The 24,562-nt window shown below is 37.4% G+C and overlaps 1 protein-coding gene and 1 non-coding gene across 2 annotated transcripts; both read left to right on the top strand.

Moving 5' to 3' along the window:
- Positions 1–1,818: 1,818 nt before the first annotated feature.
- limk2 (LIM domain kinase 2) lies at positions 1,819–24,332 on the top strand. The gene is made up of 16 exons (XM_005795097.2): positions 1,819–2,103; positions 2,349–2,439; positions 10,789–10,924; positions 14,946–15,055; positions 15,814–15,999; positions 16,194–16,299; positions 17,889–18,103; positions 18,194–18,374; positions 18,463–18,549; positions 18,824–18,955; positions 19,707–19,763; positions 19,904–19,969; positions 20,287–20,461; positions 20,583–20,638; positions 20,753–20,910; positions 21,911–24,332. Exons 1-16 carry the CDS (start codon positions 2,013–2,015, stop codon positions 22,116–22,118), a joined length of 2,055 nt encoding a protein of 684 aa, XP_005795154.1. The 5' UTR covers positions 1,819–2,012; the 3' UTR covers positions 22,119–24,332.
- On the top strand, positions 9,848–9,919 carry trnad-auc. Its single transcript has one exon. It is a non-coding gene; the product is annotated as a tRNA-Asp (tRNA).
- Positions 24,333–24,562: the final 230 nt, after the last annotated feature.

Below are 24,562 nucleotides of genomic sequence, written 5' to 3'. Positions count from 1 at the left end.
TGAGGAGGCGACGTTAAGAAACTAAATTACAGATGATCACGTATTTTGACGAAAATGCCACCATATTAACACTAAATAATAACAGCCCCTCCATCATTAAATTGACTTTTTCACTTAATGCCCATTACATACAGACTGAATTGATCATCCCAGAATTTACACAGACAGCATTATACACTATTCCACAACCAGGTGAAAAGTACAGTTAAGTTACACATTAATGTATAAAGTGAGATAAACGAGTACAAGACAATGAATACATGTGCACCACATTTTTACTACTCTTTGCAGTTCTAATTTATCTATAGCGTTGTGCATGCAAAGTACAAACTTATTTACAACAAATACGCTGTGGATAAAATTGTGCTTAACTGTAAACAATATCATCAGAGAAAAATCACAAGGAAATGAATAACATTTGCTTCACAGATTTTGACAACTAGTTCAACATTTTTGTCTATTGAGTAAAGCAATTAAATGAGGAGTTTTAGTTTTAAAGGGAAGGATTTAGTGTTCATAACATAGCCTACTTTAATTTGTCCACCAGGTTTTGTTTAAGTGAATTTTCGTCCTGAATATGGCCATAGAAATTAAAATTAAAAACTGTATTTCTTCAGCATTTCACATAGGGTGACGTTTTTTAATTTCTTCCTTAACAATTTAAGTCCTTATTCAAAAACTATTTTTGCTCATGTACTTATATTACCCTACATATTGTTTTCTTTAAAAAAGGAAAAATAGTAATAGAAATCTTTAGGGGTGCACATATTTTTCCCAGCTCTGCATGCATGGAAAAATTCAGTTGCTGAGATTCCATAACATTAGATATTTGTAATGCAAATATGTATCTGGTAAAAACAACCACACAAATACACTCAGACCTTCTGTCACCTTTGAATACCGAGTTAAGATAATATGTGAGATGAAACAGTGGAATCCAAAGAAAGTCTACATGTGCTTCTAAGAAGCTGATGACCATAAGACTGCTGATAAAGTCATGGTTGTCAGAGACGAGGTGCAGACAGTTGCTTGAATGATGCACTATAAAGTGTTTTAACAGAAAAAAATTACATGTATAGAACATGAATAGGACTTGATGCATGGACAAAATGATAGCGAAAGAACAAAGAACAGGATTCAGCAATGAACAGCAAGAAATCAGGAACTTAAATGCTGAGTCAGGAATGTAAAGTGACCAGATAAACTAATCAGTGGAAATGTAGTATACTGGTGGAAGGGTAAACAGCAGGGAAACAGAGGGAGAGACTAATTAAATCAGAGGCTCTTTTAACCAAAAAGATGAAAAAGCCACTTAATCTAAGAAAAATACATTTGCATACAAAAGAAACAGAGCTCAAGAATAAACTAAGAAACTAAACCCAGATGTATTAACTAATATGACAACACCCAAACAACAACAAAAAAACAAATTGAAATTATTTAAATATGGCAAGACATATACAGATGGCCTGTACTTGTACAGTGTTTTATTAAGTCCAGATGACCCTAAAGTGCTTCACACTACATTCAGTCATTCACACATTATAGAAGACACATTTTCCACAAGAAAATGATCTAACAGAATCAAAAACCCAAGACCCAGACACTCAAAGACTGTGACAAATAATGTCGAACTCTACTCTACATTTACTCCCTAAGAAAAAACTATCATTCATAATACTAGGTATATTTTATGTGGGTGTATGCTTCTATATCTTCAGTGTTTGTCATGGCCTTTAGAGGGCGTCTATGTCCCTCCCTCTCACATTTTGTCTACAGCTTGAGCCCTTTTCTACCTCCAGGTGCTGCAGCTGAGCCTTTCCGCTCTCCGTACAGGAATGTGGCGACCGCATTACGTCACTTGTCCTGCCAGCAAGCGAGAGAAGCAGCTCCGTCCACCAGGAATTTGGTCTTTGTATTTGTGCGTAGCTTTAAAGGGGGGGAATTAGTGATTTTCCTGCTGATGTATTCAGAGCTGAGTGGAGGTCTGGGATGTAAACGAGAGGCGGCTCATGACAGCTCCGCTGCTGCAGAATGAGAAGCTTGTAGAAGGAGCACAAATCTCGACGACGCTCTCGGTAGAGTCGATGGAGGAACCAGAAAGTAAGGAGTGCTTCAGGTTGTTATTCTATAATAAGGCGAGGTTATTTTTGCCGTTTGTAGCGCTTTACAAATAGGAGCCACCTTTTAATTCATACACTTTTCTACGTTTTTTTGTTTTTAGGGTTTTTAGGTTTCGGTGGCGTGGACAGGCGTTGATTGAATTGAACTCGGCTTCTTTTGTTACTAATTTTAGACGGTTTTTCTCTCACTTCTCAAGCATTGACTGAACACTTGCTTCTTTGCAGATAATTGTTACTGTGCGGGCTGTGGAGGAAAAATTCAAGACTCATTCCAGATGAAGGTCCTCCAGGATACCTGGCACAACGCCTGCTTTCAGTAAGTGATCCCAGGTTAGGGATTTTTTTTTTTTTTTTTTTCGTGGGGGGGCACGCCCATGCAACCTTGAGCTCGGTTTTAGTTTCAGCAAATAACAAAAAAGTAGAAAAGCTTTTAAACCTTTTATAACATAGATGATCCCCGAACCCGCTTGTGTACTTGTGCACAACCCCCATCATACAGCCAGACATTCCTGCCGGTGTCACAGAGCAGGGTTGGTGATGGTCCTGTTCTTCTGGAGGACTTTGTCCTTGTGTACTGAGGCTTAATGATTGCCTCAGCCGTGATGCTGCTTAAACCTTTCTACCCCTCACAGCTCAGGATGTGTGTGTTTACTGTCCCAAGGCAGTGAACCTACACTCCTAGGTGAATACCTCACATGCCTACCTGATATAACTCTCCAAAGGGTTTCTCCCTTTAGTTAACAATTGAAGTTCATATGTTTCCTCCTGATGATAATATGCTTTGTTGTTTTGAATTTGCTCTTCAAACTGCTGGGGGAAAAAAAACAAAAAAAAGCACAACTTAATAAATCATCTCTAGATGACTGACCAGAAAACTACACCAATGTGAGCCAGAGGTGGATGAATTATGAAAATGTGCATTTTTTTCATCATAAATGTTCAGGTCCTCTTGCATGTTTGAGACGTTATTGCAGAACAGAACACAATTACAGGTGAATGTGCTGTTTGGGTGGTGCAATGAAAATATAATTATTTTGTGTTGTGTACAACGATATTTCAACTCTTTTTACACCTCAAGCATTTTCACTTGTAAGAGTAACCTTTAATGATTTTTTTTTACAGTTATTCATAGAGGGCACAGTGCACATTAAAAGAGAAAAACTCTATGAATGTGAAAAGATTGACATAACCGGCTGATTTTGACATGGTTCCAGTCGTTATGGAGTAATGATAATTTCAATCTCTAGCACAAATGCGCAATCTTATGTATTCCCTGCTTAATAAGTTTTTTTTTTTTGTAATTTCAGCAACATTTTACTGTTATATTTTTGATTAACTTGTTTTAATCCAAGTTTATTGTTTATTTTCAACTCTAATGGATTAGTTAGTGACACAGCTTTCAATTTAGCTTTAGCTAGAAATATCTTCTCCATTCTTCACATATTAATGAGCCTTCACTGCATGTTTTTCTGTTTAAAATACCCAAAAAATCTCATTAAATATTAACCTTCAAGACAACATGACTAAAAATAACACTAAATATTTGTGTAAAAGTAACCCGGTGTGGAAAACAACTTTGTGAGAAGATATTTAATTCAGATATTTAAGTCAGATTGGAACCCCCCAAAAATATCTGAAATCTTTAGAATTACTTTAATCTAACTTATCACTAGTCACTAACCTTTCTCAATATGTTCTTTTTTTACCTAACAAGCAATATAATATTGCCCATCCCTAGAAAGCACATGTTTTTTTATTTTAAATAAGCTGACCCACCTGTTTTTTCAGTTTTCCTTGAAAAATACCTTTTACTATTTTTTGCAGTTTCATGACGCCACAGGTCTGTCTAGCGTAAAAGAAAACTAAACCCAAATAATAAAAATTTCCACCCAAAGATAGAAAAGCTAAAATTGTGTTGAACATCAAGCAGGAAATTAACCAATTTCAACAGCAGATAAAATTGTTTTTGATATCTTTTTGTAGATTGTGCATGCAGTAAATTCTTCACCACATTTATATTTTAGGGCTAAAAACAGCATCTTGTGATTGAAATTACTCTACTATTATATACAAATAATGTTTGTCACTTTACTGAAATAATTTTAATTGTTACATTCAAAAACTCAAGACAGAAATTTTATGTAAGTTAGGTTGAGTTTTAGTGTCCACACATGACCCGGTTTTATACCCTTTAAAGACACCGACTCTGCAGTTACAAATTAAACCTCTTATCTCATTCACATGACCTGACACTGTTACATTGCAACTCGCCTCTTTTATTTGTACTTGATACATAATTTTTTTCCCACTCTGTCTTAAAGCTACATTTCTAAAAGAGTTGCAGAGCCTGACATGTTTTGCATGTGTGTTTGTAACTCGGCACCTTCGTAAACCGACACCCTTATCTCTGGTGGCATTCTTTGCCAGACAATACATCTTAAGAAAACAAAAATAAAACGTGTCCTTGCTGAAAGAATATGCAGTGTGTTTTCTTTTTTCCATTGTCCACATGTTGCCTGCCACTTTGCCCTACTCGCACCTCCACCTTGTGTAACATTCTTGTGAGCGAACGTCACTCCTGTTCCAGTAAACCTGGTGGTGTTACTGAGTCCCATAGGTAACACTACATTAGCCTGTGCTGCATTCTGCATTCCTAGACAGCGATTCAGATCTGTGAATTGCTGTTTCAGACACCACCAAAGTCCTTTTTTTCTTTTTTTTTTTCTTTAACAAAGCAAGCCACTTAGCTTTTGTTTCACACTTTGTGTGGAGTCCTGGAGATCTTATCGAAGTTTGCCACAGTACAGGGTGGAGCTGCTTGGCCTTCTTAATTCACCTTCATTTCTTTCTTCTGCTGTATACAATTTCAAAGGTAGAAACTTGTGTTAACATGCAAAGACATTTTCCACCACTATATTAAAAAAAAAATGCTTAAATCATAATCTTCCCTCTGCAGGTAAATGTGCAGAGGTTGAATGGGATTGCTGATGAACACAATATTTCTGGAAAGTCAAGAAATGAATGATCAGCATTTTGCTTGTTGCTCGTGTTGAACTTATTGGAGTCCTTGTGACTTTGCTGTGGTAGAAACCAAATATGTTTCTTACAGCCAGAACAAGCTGACATTTTTCTTTCATGCATGCCAATTAAAATCACTGGTGACAGATCGATCTTCATCTGAGGCTAAGAAAATCTTTTGGGGATGAACGATGCCCTGAAATGACGTTATAGTGTAGGACATTTGGAGACGTTTTAAGCTCCATTGGTCACGTCTCCCTCTAAATACCAGCAGGAATGTGGGTTTTAGGAAATGAGTAATGTTTGCTTTGTAGTGTTTGTGCAGCAATGGCAATGCCATTGTTTGCCTTAGAGCCACCTGAATTAATGTTCTCTGCCTCCATTCGACAGTGTGTAGATGAAGGAATCAGGTGTTTTTATAATGACACTTGCATCATCTCATTCAGGCGTTATGTAGACATAATTACACAGTGTTTGATTGTCTTATGGGGAAGTGCTTTTCTCCTTTTTTCTGGTGCACTCTGTTGACACTTAACATCATATTTTCCTCATTTTAATATACATTTTGTCCCATCTGACACTTTAAACATGCTAGCTACCTGATGACTCCAACCCAGGCTGAGCTGCTATTCCTTCCTAAATGTATTTCTTTTAGCAGGGCCGTTTTAGGGTGATAATAAACCACTAAACATAGATGATCATGTAAACAGATTTTAGCCTATTTTTAAAAATCAGAACCGTCTAAAGTCTCATGTCAAAGAATAGTAACCAACACAAGTTCTCTACAACGGGATATTCAAAGCTAAGCGTTGGGATCCACTGGAATTCCTTTCTCACACAATGTGGTTCAATCGTCATCTATAAACAATGGTTCTTTTCATCTCTGCATTGAACATGCAAACTAATCACTCACAAGATAGAAAAAGGATGTGAATGTTATTAAAAGATACTTGAAGTCTGATGTTCAAATTAAGGACATTTAGAAATGTGAGCTTTCAAAGAAGCTCCTTCAGATACATGAGGCATAAAACCTGGATTGCTGCTGAAACTGAATAATTTCAATCATTGGACTTTAGAAGGACCCTTACTGAGGTATGAGGCAGGATGTTCACTAATCCATCATGAGGCAGGCTTTCTAAACAATAGAAATTCTTACTCAGGTTTCCAGAAAACCATGAAACAGTCACAATTTCCCACAATCTGAGATAAGGTTCAATGGAAAATTATGCTAGATATAGGTTAATAGCTCGCCTTATGAACTCATATTCTTGGTACATCTATTAACGCACAAGGGAGAGAAAGAATCATGCTGTGGGACGCTTTGTATCCTGTCATCACCAAGGAAGAGTAATTTAAAAATGTTATGTTGAAATATTGCAGAATTAAAATGGCTGTGCGTCTGTAATTTGGATGCAGTTGAATGAGGTGTGATTTTAGATAGATAGTTAGAAACTTTATACATTCATCATATTTATTCATTCATTATTTTATACAAAAACCCAAAATTATGTTAAATAGGAAATTAGGCCATTAGATGATTAAAAGTAACAAAACTTTCCAGGCCACAGCTTTATATTTCTTTTACTTATATTCACTTTAATTGATATTGTGTGATATTCTAGATTTTCTGAGAAACTGAATTCTGAATTTCAATTAGCCGTATGCTAAAGTGATCAGCATGAGTAAAATTAAATACTTGAAATGTCTTACTATGAATATAATGCATCTATGTCATAAATAAATGTAACTTTTTTAATAGTTAATTATTGGATCTAAGTAGGGGTGTTGTAAATATTTATTTTAGTTTTTGAGCATTATACCCATTATTCTGGCAATTAATTGAGTAATCAAATTAAAAATTGGATAAAATAAAATATTGGTAAATACTGCTATAACAACAGTATAAATATCAGATATCAACATCAGTCCAAATTTACATATTTGTGCATCCCCAAGAATTACTTTTCTGTAGTTTAAAAAATTAAATCACAACAGTAGCTCACTTTTTAAGTTAAGCTGGACAAAAAATATGCTAAATTATGTTCAGTTTAATAATAAAGCAGCAGGCTCACAAAGACACTTATAAAAATGTCTATACACCAGTAAAGTATTGATCTTCAGTCAATTAGATTAACTCTCACTTTGCCCAGTCATTTATAACTTTCGTCACACACAGAACATATGTACCGTCACGGTGCGCTCTGCCATCCATTTGATGCGACCAGGACGGTAGGAAATGTATTTCCTGGTTTGTCCATAAAGCTACATTTATGCTAAGCGTGAATCTCCACTCTACCAGCATGCACATACCAAGAAAGGAGGAGAAAGGCTGTCGCGTTACAAGCATCGCGCCAGTCATTTTAAGGATGCGTATTGATCCCCCAAAAAACAATAAAAGCCAGACATTATCAATCAGTGGAATCCCCCCGGATGGTCCGGACTGAACTTGAAAATTAGATATGTTGCTAGCACTTAGCAACTCATAGACAGAAGTGAAAATGTTGCTTAACACAAATAATCACCCGGCCGGAACATGGCGCATTAAATAGTATTGAAGCTTGGAGTTTTAATAATCAAATCATTTGAAGAATCGTTGCATCCCTAGATCTAAGTAAGAATGAGAGAGTATACCGAGTCATTGTACTTTATTCTTTATTAGCATCTATTAAAATTATCCATTGGAAAGTTTGCAAGTTGTAAAATCTATAGTTAAACTACTTTTCCATCTTCCGCTATGAGAACTAAAAGTACTGGAGAAATGCTTTAGAAAAATGTATATCTTACAATATCATTCACAGCCATTTTTTTTCTTTATTTGGGCTGCACACATGTAAACTCTCAAAGTTTTACAAACGTTTTTATTTGATGCCAGCTGTTCTGTCCAAGTCATTGCATTTACTGGTACTAAAATTAAACAGTTTTTGGCCCCTTTTTACTTACATCAGATCCTTGGCCTTTAAAACAGCTGCAACCGCAGCCATTATTACTCACGCAGCCTTCACCTCAGCAAACTTTGTTCTCCGTTTTGACTCATCAAATCACAGTGAGTTGTCTCAAGCCAGAGTCATTTTGCTGACCTCTGGTTTATCTTCAGTGTTTTTTCTCCACATTTTTTCTGGAAGCAGCAACACTTGTGTCTCTGCATGTTGACGCTTTGCTGTTCTGTCTGCCTGAGAGCCAGTGATTTTTTTTTTCCCCAGTTCCCTGCATTTCTCTCTGCAGTTGAAACAAAACCATCTGTTCCTCCATCTGCAGGACAGCTCCTTCTAAAGTAAAGCCAGATAACTCTGAAATATCTGGATGTGGTGCCAAAGTCAATAATCCAGGATCAACCATATCTACGGTACAGAAAGCAACATGATGTGCGGCTGTCACATGTAGGCTGCTGAAAACACAAAAAACAATGTAAAGATGCTGATAACCTATGCTTACTTGCATGAGGGATCAATTAGGGCTCCTTTAACTCTTAAGAAATCTGTACATTGACCATATGCCCACCTAAATTAAAGAAAGTTGTCAATAAGAAGATCAGTACAGTTTATATTTGTAAACCGTCCTGTAGGCCTTGATGTGTACAAAATGCTAGTTGCTCCTTTTGGTGTTTTTGTTTCATTTCACCATTGGGTGAGTTTATGCCATACAATGCTATTCATTTGCCTGCAAGCTGTCACTTAAATCTTAGACCTCTTTGAGCATAATGTGGTAGGATTTCATAGAAACCAAAGTGCGAGGGTAAAGGTGGAAGAATGAAAGCAAAACTTAAATGAAGGCAACAACATTGGAAAACTCGCAGCAGACTTTTCAATAACGTAAACCCCCAGCAAGGCAGTTTCCTCCATGATTTACATAATGGGTGCTGCTTGATTGAGGAAATGCTATTAGATTGTAAGCACCTCCTAGTTTGGGGCATCTTCTGCATTCCTTACTCTGAACATTTTATCACTAAGTTGTTGTCATTTAAGTTCCTTTACTGTGCTAAGCGTCACCTCAGGTGACAGACTAATCAGCAGCTCAAGCAGGAACTACAGTCAGCGGAAATTCAAGTAAACATTTGGATCAGTATGTGTTGATCATATTAGGTTGTGAAATGTTTCTCTTTAATTGTGAAGGGATTTGACAGAAGAGGATCTTACCCAAGACAATATAGCCCAAACTTGTGCCAGAAGTATTTTAATGGTTTACTTTGCAAATCTTGGCCTAAAGGTTAGCAGATGGTTTTTCAGTGTTTACATTGACCAAGATAAGGAAAAGAACAGCGATGCACAGTTGTAAGCCAAAAAAAAAAAAACAATAAACAGTAGGGTGATCTGCAGACTTTGTCCTTGTAGATACATGTTTTTTGACTACCTAGCGCTTTTGGGGTTTTCTTTCTTGCTCCTTGAAAAGTTTAATCTTTTCAAGGTCCTAGAATCATTCTACCTTTAGTGGACAAAAGATCAATTTTTATCAGCTTCATGGGTGGAACGACTCCGTTTTTGGAACAGGGCAGCAAAGCTAAAATAACAGCAGCCATGCAAGTTCCTACACATCCCAGAGGCGTAGTGCTTTCTGTATCTACGCCTTGTTAAACAAAGAAAAGTACATGTTCTTATTCTCGGGAAAAGCCTGAGTGTTTATGTGCCAGCTCCGTTCTGTGGCCTGTACATTATAAACTCCTCGTTAGTGTCACTTTATTGTCACATTATTTAGTGTCACGTTATTGTCACTCCTCGTTAGTACAGTGGTGAGTATCCCTGCCTATCACGCAGGAGACCGGGGTTCAATTCCCCGACAGGGAGTGAAGTTTGTTTCAGGTCCCTCTTGAAAATGAGATCTAGATCTCAACGGGTTTAACTGATTAGATAAAGGAATATTATTATTACTATATAAACAACACTTGAGCAACAGACTGAAAAAAGTGTTATTATATCTGTGTTTTGTAATTATTTAAAGTGCAACTATTGTGTAAATGTTTCTTCTGTGAAAGGTTCTCTCTGCTCTAATTATAAGCTCAATCAATGAAAGCCAATCAAATTTGAGGATCCCTGTTAAAATCATGTTAAAATTTTAAACATTTCTGTGAGTTTGTGATTAATTAACTCAAAAGTGTTTTTATTGTTAATAACGCTGTCCTATGTTTTGCATATATCAAGAAAATGAGGAGCTTTTGTCCCACAAACAAAGACTTAAGGCTAGACTTGAGCTTTCAAAGACTGACTTGTGGATAGTTTGTGATGGGATCTTTAGCAATCTGAAACAAAGCTGGTTCGGGTTGAATAAGTATCTCTGGTTCCATCCACCCATGGATCTTGGGTTTTTCTTTTTTTAAAAACCCATTTAAACCCTGATTTCAATAGCAACCTCTACATTGAAATTTTTGTAAACTTTTGTTTTTATACTTGTGAAATTTGCTAAAAATTAACTAAGCACGCTGTTGGTTTAAAACATAGACTTTCATTGTTACCATGTGCAGAAACCCTGTTCTAGACATGTCTGATTGCACTGGATTGCCAACCTAACGAACGACAGATAAGTATTTAAAGATTTTTTTGCTTTTAGCTTCCCAGAGGAAAAAAAAACAGACTTTACAGTTGTACAGTGTAGAAAATCCTGCATCTCTTGCCCTGCTTTGATTTCTGCAGCTGTCTGACTGTCTTTGTCTTTTCAGATGCTCCGTCTGCTCTGACAACCTCACTAACTGGTACTTTGAGAAGGATGGCAAGCTGTACTGTCAGAAACACTACTGGGAGAAGTTTGGGGAGCTCTGTCACGGCTGTTCGCTGCTCATGACAGGACCTGCCATGGTAAGTCCGTTATTGTTTTACATTTTTTACTCTTTATCAAGAGATACCAGCCTGTTATCACAAACCATCTTGAGACGGTGTTTTAATACAAACTGTTTATTCATCATAAAGTTTATAAGCAGTTTTATTTTTATTCTGGGGGAGTTGGAAAGCTCTTTAAGGATTTATCAATGAGAGCATCTAACAGTCACAACAGAATTGAGGAATAAGGGACTGAGGTTTTTTTAATTTAAACTCATATAAGGGACTAAAAGTATATATTTTTGTATAACTACCTATATCTTACAAACCCAAGAGCTTTTATTGGTTCCTTGGCATGGTAACCTAATCTGAAATTTAAATAGTGTTCACATCAATCTAAAGCCAATAGTCCTGATTTAATTATATTATTTTATGCAGGAATCTTACAGATGTCAGTTCACTTTTCTTATTTGTGGGATTTTTTTCCCTTTTGCTTGAACTGCTGACGAGTGGCCAGCTCTTTTTTTTTTGTGAATGTGGTCTAATTATCCAAATGAGTATGTTGATAAATGTAAATCTGAAACAGTTTCGGAGCACTCCAGGGTAGGAAGGACTTAGAGATGTGGAGACTCAAGCCAAACTCTGCTCTTGATTAAGTTTTAGCTTTTCTCTTTTTTCATGCTGGTTAAAAAATAGCCTAAAAATCGTTCTGGTGTAAATACTAATAACAGATGATAAAAGTAAAATGATCACAGATGGCATTTGAACTACTCTAGATTACATACATAACATTCTAGATTCCTGGATCCTCTCTCTATTTCTTCAGCTCACTCATCAGGCTTCTATTGTATTGTTTGGGATTGAAACGGGAATGCTTTAGTCTCTGAGTTTCTATGTTGATTTGATCAAATGGATCATTAACCTACTTGATAACGACCCATTTTCAGTGTATTGGCGCAGTGAGATTAGGTTACTGTGTTCTGATAAATGGTAAAACCTGCATAGAGCCACTTTGAGTTTTTATTTGGTCAATCAGCCTTCAGAGTCTTCAAGTAATGGTGGATGTTTCTAAAATTCTTCAAAAAGTACATGATTAAAGAAATGCAGTGCCTTGTAAATTTATTAGTGCTTGTTGAACTAGTATTATTCATTTTAGTAATGAAGTACATTTTTTATAAGAAAAGATGCACTCAGTGTTAAAAATAATAAAATAGATTTCTTAGGGCACTAGTTTTAGAATTACATGGCAAGTGAAACCATCAATAAATGATAATTATTCTTTTTAAGGCTCAATTTGCTGTTTTTTTTTTTTTGAATGAAATATTTTAAGAGAGCTTTAGATTGGACCTGTGTGTGGGATTATATCTGGGATTTCTGTAGAAATCAGTGTAAGTAGTTAAACTCTAACTTTTGCAAACAGAAAAAAGGCATCAAAGATTTACAAACTGTAATTGAAATAATAAGCACTTGAAAGGTTTTACAGGTTTTAAAGTAGTGTTGATTTAAGTTGGATCAGAAATTAACTGCAACTCTGTGTGTGTGTGTGCATAATAAAACACAAGCAGTTAATTTGTTTTGCCCTCAATCTATGAACATCTATGAAAACAATTTTCACACAGCCTGTTGTGCTCCAGTTTTATTTTTCTGGTAGACCTTTTGTTTTTCAGTTGTGAATGATTCTTGTTTTTGGGCTGCTGCTGAATCTTGCAGAAGGGGGCTCTGCATAGACTTGTGAATTAGTTTCCCCCCCGGAGGCCCCACTCTGTTGCTTCTCTGTACAGAAGTTCTCCATGGTTCACTTCCCCACATGCAGAATCGAGTGGGAAAACACCAGAACATGTGGTGGTTTTGGAGCATGTAGAGTCCAGTGTGGCGAGAAGCTCTGTTAATATTACCCACAGTTATGATGACGTGCATAGATGGCTTCTTTTTGGAGATCCAATATCAGTATTTGACAGAGTAAACAGTGCTTGCTTCAAACAAAACAAAGTCAATAAATAAGTAAGCAGTAAACGTCCTTCAGCTGGAAGTTTCTGCTGCTGGACACAAACAAGGTTACCCAGCTAACATGCAGTCAGACTGACTTTTTCTTCCTGCCGCCAAGCAACAGGCAGAATGGAGTTTTTACATTGTGCCGTTGGCGTCTAGCTTCATCAGCTTCACCGAGTGTTTTTGGCAGGACTGAACTGGCACCGCGGCCGATCGGCCAGACAGAAAAGCATTGTGGTCCAGGAGCAGAGGAGGCTCATACAAAGCTGCTTCTACTGCTGCTGCATGTTCGGCATCCGAGCCCAGAACACAACTGCTCTTGTTCTAGTTTGTTTGTTTATTGATGAAATTTGATTTTTTTTTCTTCAGCAGTTTTCAGGATCAGTTTATGAAATTCTGCTTTGTTGCTACATTCATCTGTTGTTTTACGTCTGACTGTTTAGGCCTGGGGCAGGGCGTAACCGAGGGGGGTGGTTTTGTTTTTGTGCTCAAAGGTGAGGAGTTCCAGACGAGCTCAAAAGATGTCACAATCATTTTGTCGACATCACCTTCAGGCAGCTGGGAATCCCTTTCCAGCACAGACAAAGTGACTCACAGCCACAGAACATGTTGGAAAAATACCACAAACTTGTCTGTGCTTAAGTTTCAGGTAGATGTGAATAGTCAAGCAAGAAGGAATGATTTAGATTTTTGTTTTTGAGCATGCCCCTTCAGCACAAAGCAGCACACAAGAATGTTAGAGGATGGAAAACTTAGGAATGTTCTGAAATGGCTTTAATATTCATTACACTATGTGGAAAACTTATTTTGTCTGCAATTATATTGATTGTATCTATGACATTATGATACATAAATTAATCTAAAATTAGTAATTGTTGCAAATGTTTTAATATCATTTAATCTTTTGCACATTTTTTCACTTCACAACCACCAACTTCTTTGTATTTTATTTTGATTTTTATGTAATAAATCCAGATAACTAAATCCAAAACAGAAGAAAATGGGAGAAAACGGATGCAGTTTTCCTATTTTTTCACAATGAAAAATGTGTAGAAAACACGTGTAGTGCAATCTAAAAAATGTCGCTTCTTTTAGTCCAACAACCCTAAATAATTGAAGCCAACTAATTTCCTTTAGAAGTCACTTAAAAGCTGCTTCTACAACGTATTGAATCAGAGGGGCTGAATACAAGTAAACTCACATTTTATTTAGTTTTATTTCCAAAAAATATTATAAACCATGAACAGTCTTTTAAACTTCACATTAATGAGCTATTTTCTGTGCTACTTTTGGCCTTTTACATAAAATCCCTATAAAATCTTTTTCATTTTGTTGTTGTAACATGTAGAGATTAACAATATATCATTATTGCACTACCAGGATACACAACATGAATATAAAATTAATGTTTGGAGCGCAATAACTGTATTCCTTATGTTATTAGCTGACACTATTCCATTCAGCTGTCTGGATAGAGTTTCACTGCAGTAAATGCCCAAATCACAGAGGTGGAAGAAGTCACTGGGAGCGTTGGAAGAACAGAGGAGAAAGAGACTGAGGAAAATCTGAATTTATTGCAGCTAATTTCTGCATCACAATATTTACTAAAAATATCTCTATTGCAGGATTTCCTCATATCTTTGAGATTCAAAAGGAGCAAATAGTTTTACAAGGCGCTGTATTTACTAAGCCCACTGCTTGCTTACACGCCGGAACATTATCTCATCTCGCATGGGAGAGAAAGAGGAAAGACAGATGTTAAGAGAGCATGACATAAACTACTGAAAGGGAAATTGATAAGTCATGTGCAGCAAGTGTCAGAGCGAGAAAAAGAGAGAGAGAGAGAGACATGAAAGCAGCAGTGAAACAAACAGCTCAGACCTGCCTGGATGACGTCAGAGCAGATTCCAGACAGGCTGAGAGTGAAGCAGGTGTTGCCTCTGTGTCACCGCTCACTGTGAAGGAGGGTTCACAGAGTCGCACACTTATTAATGACACAGCAGAGGTTCTCGACATATCGTTTTCTCTTCTGTCCTGCAAGGAGCATCAGCTGGTTTGCTTCTGGTTGCAGGTGGCTGGAGAACACAAGTACCACCCCGAGTGTTTTGTGTGTCTGAGCTGCAAGGTCGTCATTGAGGACCGGGACACATACGCCTTAGTCGAGAGGTCCAAACTCTATTGGTAAGTTTGTTTTAAGTGGTCTAGGAGATTGGAAGGGGTTGAATGCAGAGTGGGCATGTCAAAATCTAGGTTAATGACTGTGAAAGTGAAAGCTGATGATAAAAACATAAGATTACTACATCATCTTTTACAATACAGCTCCTTCCTCTACAGTAAATTTACTACGATCCAGTTAAAGAATGCATCATTTGAAAGTTAATATTACAGGTCATAATTTAAACACCATTTGAAAAAAGTTATTCAGTTATATTTAAATATGTGACTAATTTATTCCATAGAAAGGCTTGGAAATTAAACATTGATTTGATTCTGGTTTGTAGGGATGCATCCAAAGGTCAAAGGACAGTGGCAGATACAGACTGGAGATGCAGACCTTTAGTCTCATTGCTCTTTGACCTTGATGGGTTGAGCTAAAACAAAAAAATAAATAAATCATGACGCTGCCATGAAAAAGTTGATCATGTATAATAATATATATTATAATAATAATAAAATAACATTAAATGTAATATGCATAATACTATAATATATTTGTTAATTCTCATTGGCATCATTTCCTTCAATACACATTTGATTAAATATCAACATATTTTGTCAGTTAAGTTAAAAACTTCTTTAATAATCATTCATTGCAATACAATATTTAGCATAATCATCAGTCATGTTTCTCGTGCCGAAATTAGATTTTTTTTACACTTTGCTAATATTCCTAATTACTTTGAGCATTATTTGAACCATTTTCTTTCCTGCTTTTGCAGTGGAAAGTGCTACAAGCAGGTAGTCCTCACCCCCATGTTGGAGAAACGCTCACACGACTCGATATTAGACTCCCTGCCGCACACAGTGACGCTCATCTCGATGCCGTCGGCAGCTAACGGGAAGAGGGGTTTCTCTGTGTCCGTACTGAGGGACGTGAACGGCTCGGCTAGCGTTCAAGTCAAAGAGTAAGTGGCAAACTGCTGGCGGCGGATCTGTGCGCCTGTGTCGCTGTTGTGTGAGTAATGCCTTTATGTAAGACATGATTATAGGGTTGGTGAACCGCTGCTGTGTGTGTTTGTGTAGAAGCATGTCACGGCAAATGAGGTAGTGGTGGGAAACTTGATGTTGATTTTAAGTTGCTCGCCTGTTCTTGCTTCAGGGTCAGAGGGATGCTCATCAGTCCGGAGGTGCGAAGTGCTATCCACGTTGGAGACAGAATCCTGGAGATCAATGGACTTCCTGTTGGGACGCTGATGGAGAAGGAGGTGAACATTTTATTCTTTTTTTTAAATAACACCAATCCTGCTACAGTGTTGCACAAACTGAAAATGTTTTCAAATCAAACAAACAAAATTTCCTCATTAGCTTCATGCCTCAAGTGCATATTTCAAAGCCTTGTTGTCATCTTGACATGTGAATTTTTGCATTTCTCACATTCTTCCACCATTTGAACATTCTTGAGTTGGGAGAGGAAGGCTTTAAAATGACTTAAAGGCTCATTCTTGAAACCTCTCCCTTGAGTTCTTCAGACATGCTCTTGTTTTGTTTTGGATATTGCTGATCTAGCCTGTTTTTCTTTTTTATCACTCAATATGGAGATTTTTCCAAAGATTGCACTTTGTTGTTTTGCTGTGGCACAATAATCTGAAGGGAATCAAATTCTGACACTAATATCTGACACTTCTTTTATTTTCCACTTTATTAAAATGCATATCAATTAAAATCTTCATAAATAACAGGGTTTTCTGGAAAGTTTTAAATTGAGTAAATTTGTTCGGTTTATATTTTCCTTTTTATGTTTTTGAGTTCCTAGTAACTTTTCTTTAGTTTCTGTGGGGCCTTTACTTCGCAATACTAGAAGGTCATGCGACATTACCGGTACTTGCAAAATCAGTTATGATGTGGTAAAATCATGATAAATCCACATCACCTGTGCTTCCAACTCTCTCTCCACTGCAATCCAATTCCAACTAACTGGTTCAAAATATTACTGGCATGCAGAGTGTGACCTCATGTTCCTTTGAATATATTTTCCACCAATGATTGCATTCCAAACAGTCTTTTGTGTCATTTATGTTGCTTAGGCTGAGAACGACAATGTATTTGTAATATTTTGTGCATCCCTACTGGTACTTGGAGGCTTGTTTGTGTTAGTTTCTTACCAATAATTATTTATTAACCACACAGTGAGGATGATGTGAAAGGAGTTAATAAAATGCTCAAATGGTGACATCTTGAGGGTGACCAAGTCTTCATGAAAACCATTAGAAATATTCATGCCCACTGATTGTTTGGTAGCAATGTCCTACCATCACAAATGTAAAGCAAACTGGAAACTGGACCCTTTGTGCTTCAAATGAGACTAATATTGAGTTTCATTCAAGGTGGGATAAAGTTAAAAATGTGACAAAGGTCCTCATGACCGTTGTAAAGTATGGTGGAGGATATGTGATGCTGTGGGCTTGAAACTTTGTTAGAGCGCAAGGCATCATGACCTCTTTAATATCCAGGGACATTTTAAATGGTGAGCTCTGCCAATAAACTAAAGATGGATCTTTAGTTTAAAGATAGACCCAAAACATTGCTTGTATTTTGTCTGTATGTGGTCAAACATATAAGACAAAATAACAGAAATGGTTCACAAGCCCCCAGATTAACCTTCTTTTTTTGTCATGTCAGACTTAAATCTTTTATAATGCTGTGGGGTGACGTGACGCACGTTCACTTTTAGTAATAGTGATTGCTCTCATGTTGCATGAAAAAATAAAAACGGTATAAAAAAACTCATGGAGATTTGGTTCACTTTCCTTTGAGGAAAAACTGTTTCAATCTTGCATGTCCTTTTCTTGTTAAGGTGTACGATCTGATCCACCGCACCAGTCACACGCTGCAGCTACTGATAGAGTACGACCCAGTGAGGCAGCGTCTAGATCGGCTCCGTCTGGGCTCGCCTAGGAACCAGATGGGCGTCCCGGCCACGTCCCGCATGCGTCTGTCCTCGCCGTCCGACACAGTCCTCGAGAGGACAGACGAAGTTGACGATGGCATGCTGAAAAGGAGATCTATGAAGTACGCAAGAGAGTCTAAAATGCTTACATCTTCCTTGTTTTTGGTCTGAACCTACAGACCATTGAAATGTCTTTATCTGTCTTTTTTCAGGCGCAGTAACAGCATATGCAAGTCCCCGAACTCCCTAAAAGAGACGCCGATAATCACGAGAGACATTGGTCGCTCTGAATCCCTCAGGTCCTCCAGCAGCTGCTCTCATCGTATTTTCCGACCCTGCGATCTTATCCATGGAGAAGTCCTAGGGAAGGGCTTTTTTGGACAGGCCATCAAGGTCAGCCTGCAGCTCCCGTCTCTTTTTCCATTCAGCATTTCATCTCTATCACGCTTTAAACTTCAAATAATACTTGCTTTCGTCTCAGGTGACTCACAAAGCCACTGGGGAGGTGATGGTGATGAAGGAGCTGATCCGTTGTGATGAGGAGACGCAGAAAACTTTTCTAAAGGAGGTGAGTAATGAGCAGCAGAAGGGTGGTGATTTCTCACACACACATGTCAAGATTCACAACTAAAATACAGGCCACTTGCTCCAACAATCGCCTCTTTGTACATTATTTTCAGGTTGTCACATTGCTCTGGTGGGAACTCATTAGTTTGACCCGTATTTAATCCTTTCTTCACACGTGCTAAGCTTTTCTCTGCTCAGAACTGATTAGGGATAACTTGCTGATATTAATCAGAAACTTGTTTTTTTTTCTTGTCTACCACGCGTCTGAATTTCAGGTCAAGGTAATGAGAAGCCTCGACCATCCACACGTACTGAGGTTCATTGGTGTGCTGTACAAAGACAAGAGGCTGAATCTGATCACAGAGTTTATTGAAGGAGGAACGCTGAAGGACTTCATCAGAGACATGGTGAGTTTAACTTGTTTTTGTACAACCTTCATGCTTGGTGGACTCTAAAGGAGCTCAGAGTGCAGGTGACCTGAAGTAAACTCCACACTCGTACACAGATCTCGGCTCATTAATTGGCAGGTTTGGAAATCAGGAGGCTTAGATATGAGAAGGTTTCACCAGGGGAAAATTACCTCACCCTGCTGCCCTCATCTGTCATGTCATGTGTTGTTTATGTTGTTTTGTTTTTTTTTCTTACTTGAATTAGGAATATAGTTTGTTTTTGAGCTCCTGGTAGCACAGTTTAGAAAAGTCTGGAAAACTGCAGAATTTGGTTTCTATCTTTCTGAGGTCTGGATAAAGATGGAAAATAAAAAAGAATGTGTAAAAGTATTTGTTTGCCAAGTCCAGTGCCTAAAAGTTTAATCCATCCATCCATGCATCCACTCTTTCACCCACCTACCCCTCGTTCTTGTCTGTCTTTTCTTCTAGGCTCTGTTTTTAAGGCCTGACAACCTTAAAATTATTAGCCATAAATTTATGGTGACCTGTCCTATTTATACTTTAAAACAAGTTTGATCATTCTGGAAATTTGTGCCTACAATAGATTGGATTTCTGTCATAAAATTGTGTGGGAACACTTTTTATTGAGATGCATTTGACCAAGTATGCTTAAAAATGACTGTGAGCCCTGTATTTACTTCATTTATGATGCCTCTAAAAGTTTATTTTTGTCTTTTTTCTTTTGTTTGCTTTCACTCTGGACTCACAGGACATGTTTCCTTGGCAACAAAGAGTCAGTTTTGCAAAGAGCATCGCCTCTGGAATGGTGAGTTGTTTTCTTTGTTTTGCCTTGGGGGGAAATTGACCATTAAACATCAGTGATTTGATTACTAATTCTATTAAATGGTGAATTTAGCAGTATAAATTATGGGATTCCTAATAAATCAATTTCCCTTTTTCTCTTAGGCTTACCTTCATTCAATGAGCATCATCCACAGAGATCTCAACTCTCACAACTGCCTGGTTAAACTGGTAGGTGATGTCTGACCGTCCTCTTTAACTTTGCTGACATTTGTTGCAGTGAAGAAAGCAGTAAAAATAGAAAACAATACATTATTAATTGTTAAAATACAATGAAAAAGAAAACTACAATTATGTAGTAATTCTAAAAACGCCCCAGATATTCGACTCTGAAATTAGCTACAAGCAATCCTATTTGGGATACATGTCATTCCTTGAAAGTCGCAGATTTTTATTTTTAGCATTCTGGTTGATGCATTCACTGATCAGTTTTTTTCAATCAGTCTTTCTGGTAAACCCAGTGAACACTTTGTTTCCTTTTTCAACAGGACAACACTGTAGTGGTTGCTGATTTCGGTCTGTCCCGGCTCATCGTAGAGGAGAAAGTTAAACCTCCTCCAGAGAAACCTTCAACCAAGAAGAGGGTGTTGAGGCGCATTGACCGGAAGAAGCGGTATACTGTTGTTGGGAACCCTTACTGGATGGCTCCGGAAATGCTAAATGGTCAGTGACTTATTCACAAAGAAAAACAAAAAAATTAAATAATATTTTAATTATGAGAGAAGAAGACAGACATGGGATCAAAGAGTGCATGTACTTTATTCTTTATTTGATGTCATTTTAGGTAAACGCTACGACGAAAAGGTGGATATTTTCTCATTTGGAATCGTTCTTTGTGAGGTAAGCTGCTGTTATTTCACATTTTCTTCTCCAATTTGTTAAATACCTACTTGACAAAGATATTTGATGTTTCTTGGATGCCATGAAAAGATATTTATTTGTAATTCGATTCAGATTATTGGAAAAGTGTACGCAGACCCTGAGTGCCTCCCCAGGACGCTGGACTTTGGCCTGAATGTTGGCAAGTTTGTGGAGAAGTTTCTCCCTGAAGACTGTCCTCCAGCTTTCTTTCCCCTGGCTGTGGCCTGCTGTGACCTCACACCAGACAACCGGTGAGAACCTCCTCTTAAGCTTACTTGTCAAGAAAACGGCTCAAAACATATCAAACATTGTACCAAAATATTATGGTATAAAAACTAATCCGCCTTGGATAACTCAATTGGTCCAGATTATTAAAGTGCCACTCCACTGATGCTATCACTAATCAGCATAACAACCAGGCAGGTTTACGTAGTTGGCAGCTGTTGTAAAAAATGTTCTCTTACACATTAACTAACTAAAGTTTCGATGGATTCTTTGTTGTTTTTTTAATTAGTTTTTACTGTTTAGAGGATTTGACTAGGTTAGTTTTAGAGAGAGACACTTGTTTAAAATTCTTTTAACTGCTTTCTGTAACTTTAAATAACAGTAGTAAGTCAAATTGTATAATCATTTTGTAAGGCATTAAATAAAGTATCAAACCCATTTTCACGCTTCTAGTAAAAGTTAAGAGCAAAACAACTAAACTAAATGACTTCCAAATTTTAAGGAACAGTAAATGCAAATTATTTGAATTTTCTGGAGCATAAAAAATTAGGCATGGAGTTTAATCTTCTCCCCTGACAGTAAAGTCAGGTCTACTTAGTGAACCTTGAAACCTACGTCAAAGAGAGTTGTGTTTTTATAGGGACTTCAGGAATTTAAAAGCATCCTTTGAAGCTAAAAACAGAAATAAAAAATGTGCCGCAGCATTAAAAAAATTTAATTATAACAGGACTTTGCTCTAGCGTAACAAAAAATAACAAGACAAAAAAAAAGCAAAAAAATTCAAGCATTTCACAAAACCTGTTTGTGTTTTGTTGCTGGGTTTCGTCTTGTGTCATTGCACCTTAAGCCCACAGCGGAGGAGAGAGAGAAAAACAAACAGTTTCACATGCCATATGGACCTGCTTGCACACGGACATGTCCCTGCTGCCAAATCGCTTCCTCGTGTTTTCTCTTAACCTCGTCAGGCTGGTTCTAACCTAAAACTCCTCACTGATCTTTTCTTTTCTCCTCCTCCTCCTCCCATAGTCCATCTTTCCAGAAGCTGGAAGACTGGTTTGATGCCCTCTCACTTTACCTGGAACTGAGAATCCCTCTGCCAGCTGAACTGGACGAACTCCATCAGAATCTGAGTCAACTCTACTGGCCTAAGGATCCGGTCCAGAGCTCAGAGGAGCCAACCACCCCAACAGCAGCCTCTCCAGACTGCACCAGCATGACGGACAATGGCACCTAGGATTTGTGCCTTTTTGACATGTAGCTCACTCATTCACTCTCTGTGACGCCTCTTAACTACTGCACTAATTCTGTGGTGGGGGGGGGAATAGGTGGAAACGGTGTTGAAACCAAGCCAAGTTAGAACTGGATAACCTGAGATAGCTGGACCGGTTGTCCTGTTTTTTAGAACATAACTGAGTGCCAGTGAACTGCAGTGAAAATGAAGAGACACATTTCAAATTCCTAACTTTTGGTTGCTTATTTTTGTTACTGTGTGTCTCCATTTAACAACACAGAGCAGTAATTAATTTTAAAGCTCACTTGTAGCAGCATAGGGGGGATCTGTCCCTGTGAACAGAGACCTTTTTTAGGCATTTTTTGTCTTTTTGTGACAGTAGTTTTGTTTTTCTGGCTCTGATGGTGCTCAGTGTGTTGGGAACATAAATCCATTCCACGCCTTAAAGAGGGAGTTGCCCAGCCTCAGCAAAACAAAACAAAACAAAGTTCTTTTGACAGTCAAATCACAGTGCAGGTGAGGATTGTTGGCACATGTGTGTACAAATGTACTCTAGCAAATGTGTACAAGTAGAGAGAAAAAGGAAAGTAGCTCAGGCAGTGTGGAATAATTTTCGGAAAGACTTCTCAAGACATAATTTCAACTGGAAACTTGAGTCAAATTAGAAAATTTTTGATTTTTTTTAAAAGTCTACCCCTTAGAGTAAAGTTTTATTGAATAGACATAAAACAACTATATATCTTTCCATTTAAACATCAAATTGTGTTTCAAAATTGTGAGAGGTGGGGTGCTGTGGTGACGCAAGGGCAAAGCACGACCCACTTATTGAGGCCTTAGTCCTTGTGGCGGTGGTCGCAGGTTCGATTCCGGGCCTGGTGACATTTGCTACATGTCTACCCCATCCCTCATTACCCTCTTTCCTGTTGAACTACTTTCAAATAAAGGCCACTAGAGCCAACAAAACCTATAAAAAATTGTGAGACATTGCCCACAGAAAGACACTTATTAATGTCTGAAAGGTGGTTGATGTAACTTAGCCTGAGTTTCTTCATTTAGGCTAAATGTAGAGGGGAATCTGGGATTAAAAAAGTCCACATTTCAACAGACTTTTCTGGGTTAAATAAAGACAAAGACTTACTACACTCAAATAGCCATAAAAAGGTATGCATTGATGCCCAGTGTTTAAAAAGATAATTAAAAGGAAGTAAGAACAGCATTGAAAATATGTCTCTAACCTTCCAGCTGTGAGCAGTCATTTATTTCTATTGCTCATTTTATGAGCACTCATTATTTAGGAACAGAGGTGATGTCACAGTGTGTGTATGTGTGTGTGTATGCTTTTCTCCACTGAATTTTAGATCAAGATCAGTTTCCAGTTTGTCATTTACACATGAGAACATTAAAAACATATTATATGAACTCCTCACTTCTAAAATTAAAATCAGAAACCACTAAAATCATGTCTCTTTTAAACATGCCAGTGACCTTTAGTCAGTTTTTACCATATGTGAACTTATTTAATGCTTAGAAATCATTTATCAAAATGGTGCCTACTAGTGTTTTAGTGCTTTCTTTCTATTACATGTAAACTTTTGTTTGTTAGTTTTTATTTATTTTGGTTTTATATTTTTTTTCTCTTGACATTTGACCAAGATTTTGTAATTTCACGGAACTGCATGGCTTTCTTTTGAAGCATCTTTCCCTAAGATGTGTGGATGCCTGCAACACTGACCTGCACTGTGTGTGAACTCTGAAGATAATACAAAACTATTTTGCTGCAGAAAAGTCTGTACATGTTGAGATTTGTCATAAGACGGTGAAGTTTCATGTTTCTTCCAAACTTCACTGATCTCGGTTTGTTTCTTTGTAGTCTAATGATTTCCACTAATTTTTTAGAATAATGAAGACTTAATTTTTGTTCTCTTTAACAAATCAGGACAAAGGCTTCTGTCAGATGTTATGAAACAAACTCTTTGTAAAGTGGGGCTTGTGTTGATTTTTCTTCTGAAAGAAGAAATAATGTGTAATGTAAATGTGTATATGTGATACCTCTAATTGGATTTAATTGGATTTTGTAGATTTTTCCATTTTTTATATTAGACATTTCGACAGCATTTTGCTATCACCAAGCAAGGTACTGAAGACCAGTTGTAACCACTTTTATTTATATCTCTGTAGTGTTTCGTAAATAAAACTTCTGAATGTTGCTTTTTCAAACTGTCGTCAGTCTGTTTTTTTTAGCACTGAAACCTTTTTAGAGATTTTCTGTTTATAGTTTTATATCCATCCATTTTCTAACACCCTTGTCCCTAGTGGGATCAGGAGGGGTGCTGATGTCTATCTCCAGCTAAAGTTCAGGGCGAGAGGCGGGGTTCACCCTGGAGACAGACAGGACAAACAACCATGTACACACACTCACACCTAGGGAGAATTTATAGACCAATTTA

This window comes from Xiphophorus maculatus, chromosome 12 (assembly GCF_002775205.1).
Source record: "Xiphophorus maculatus strain JP 163 A chromosome 12, X_maculatus-5.0-male, whole genome shotgun sequence".
Lineage (NCBI taxonomy): Eukaryota > Metazoa > Chordata > Actinopteri > Cyprinodontiformes > Poeciliidae > Xiphophorus > Xiphophorus maculatus.
This window is presented reverse-complemented; position numbering and strand designations above follow the sequence as displayed.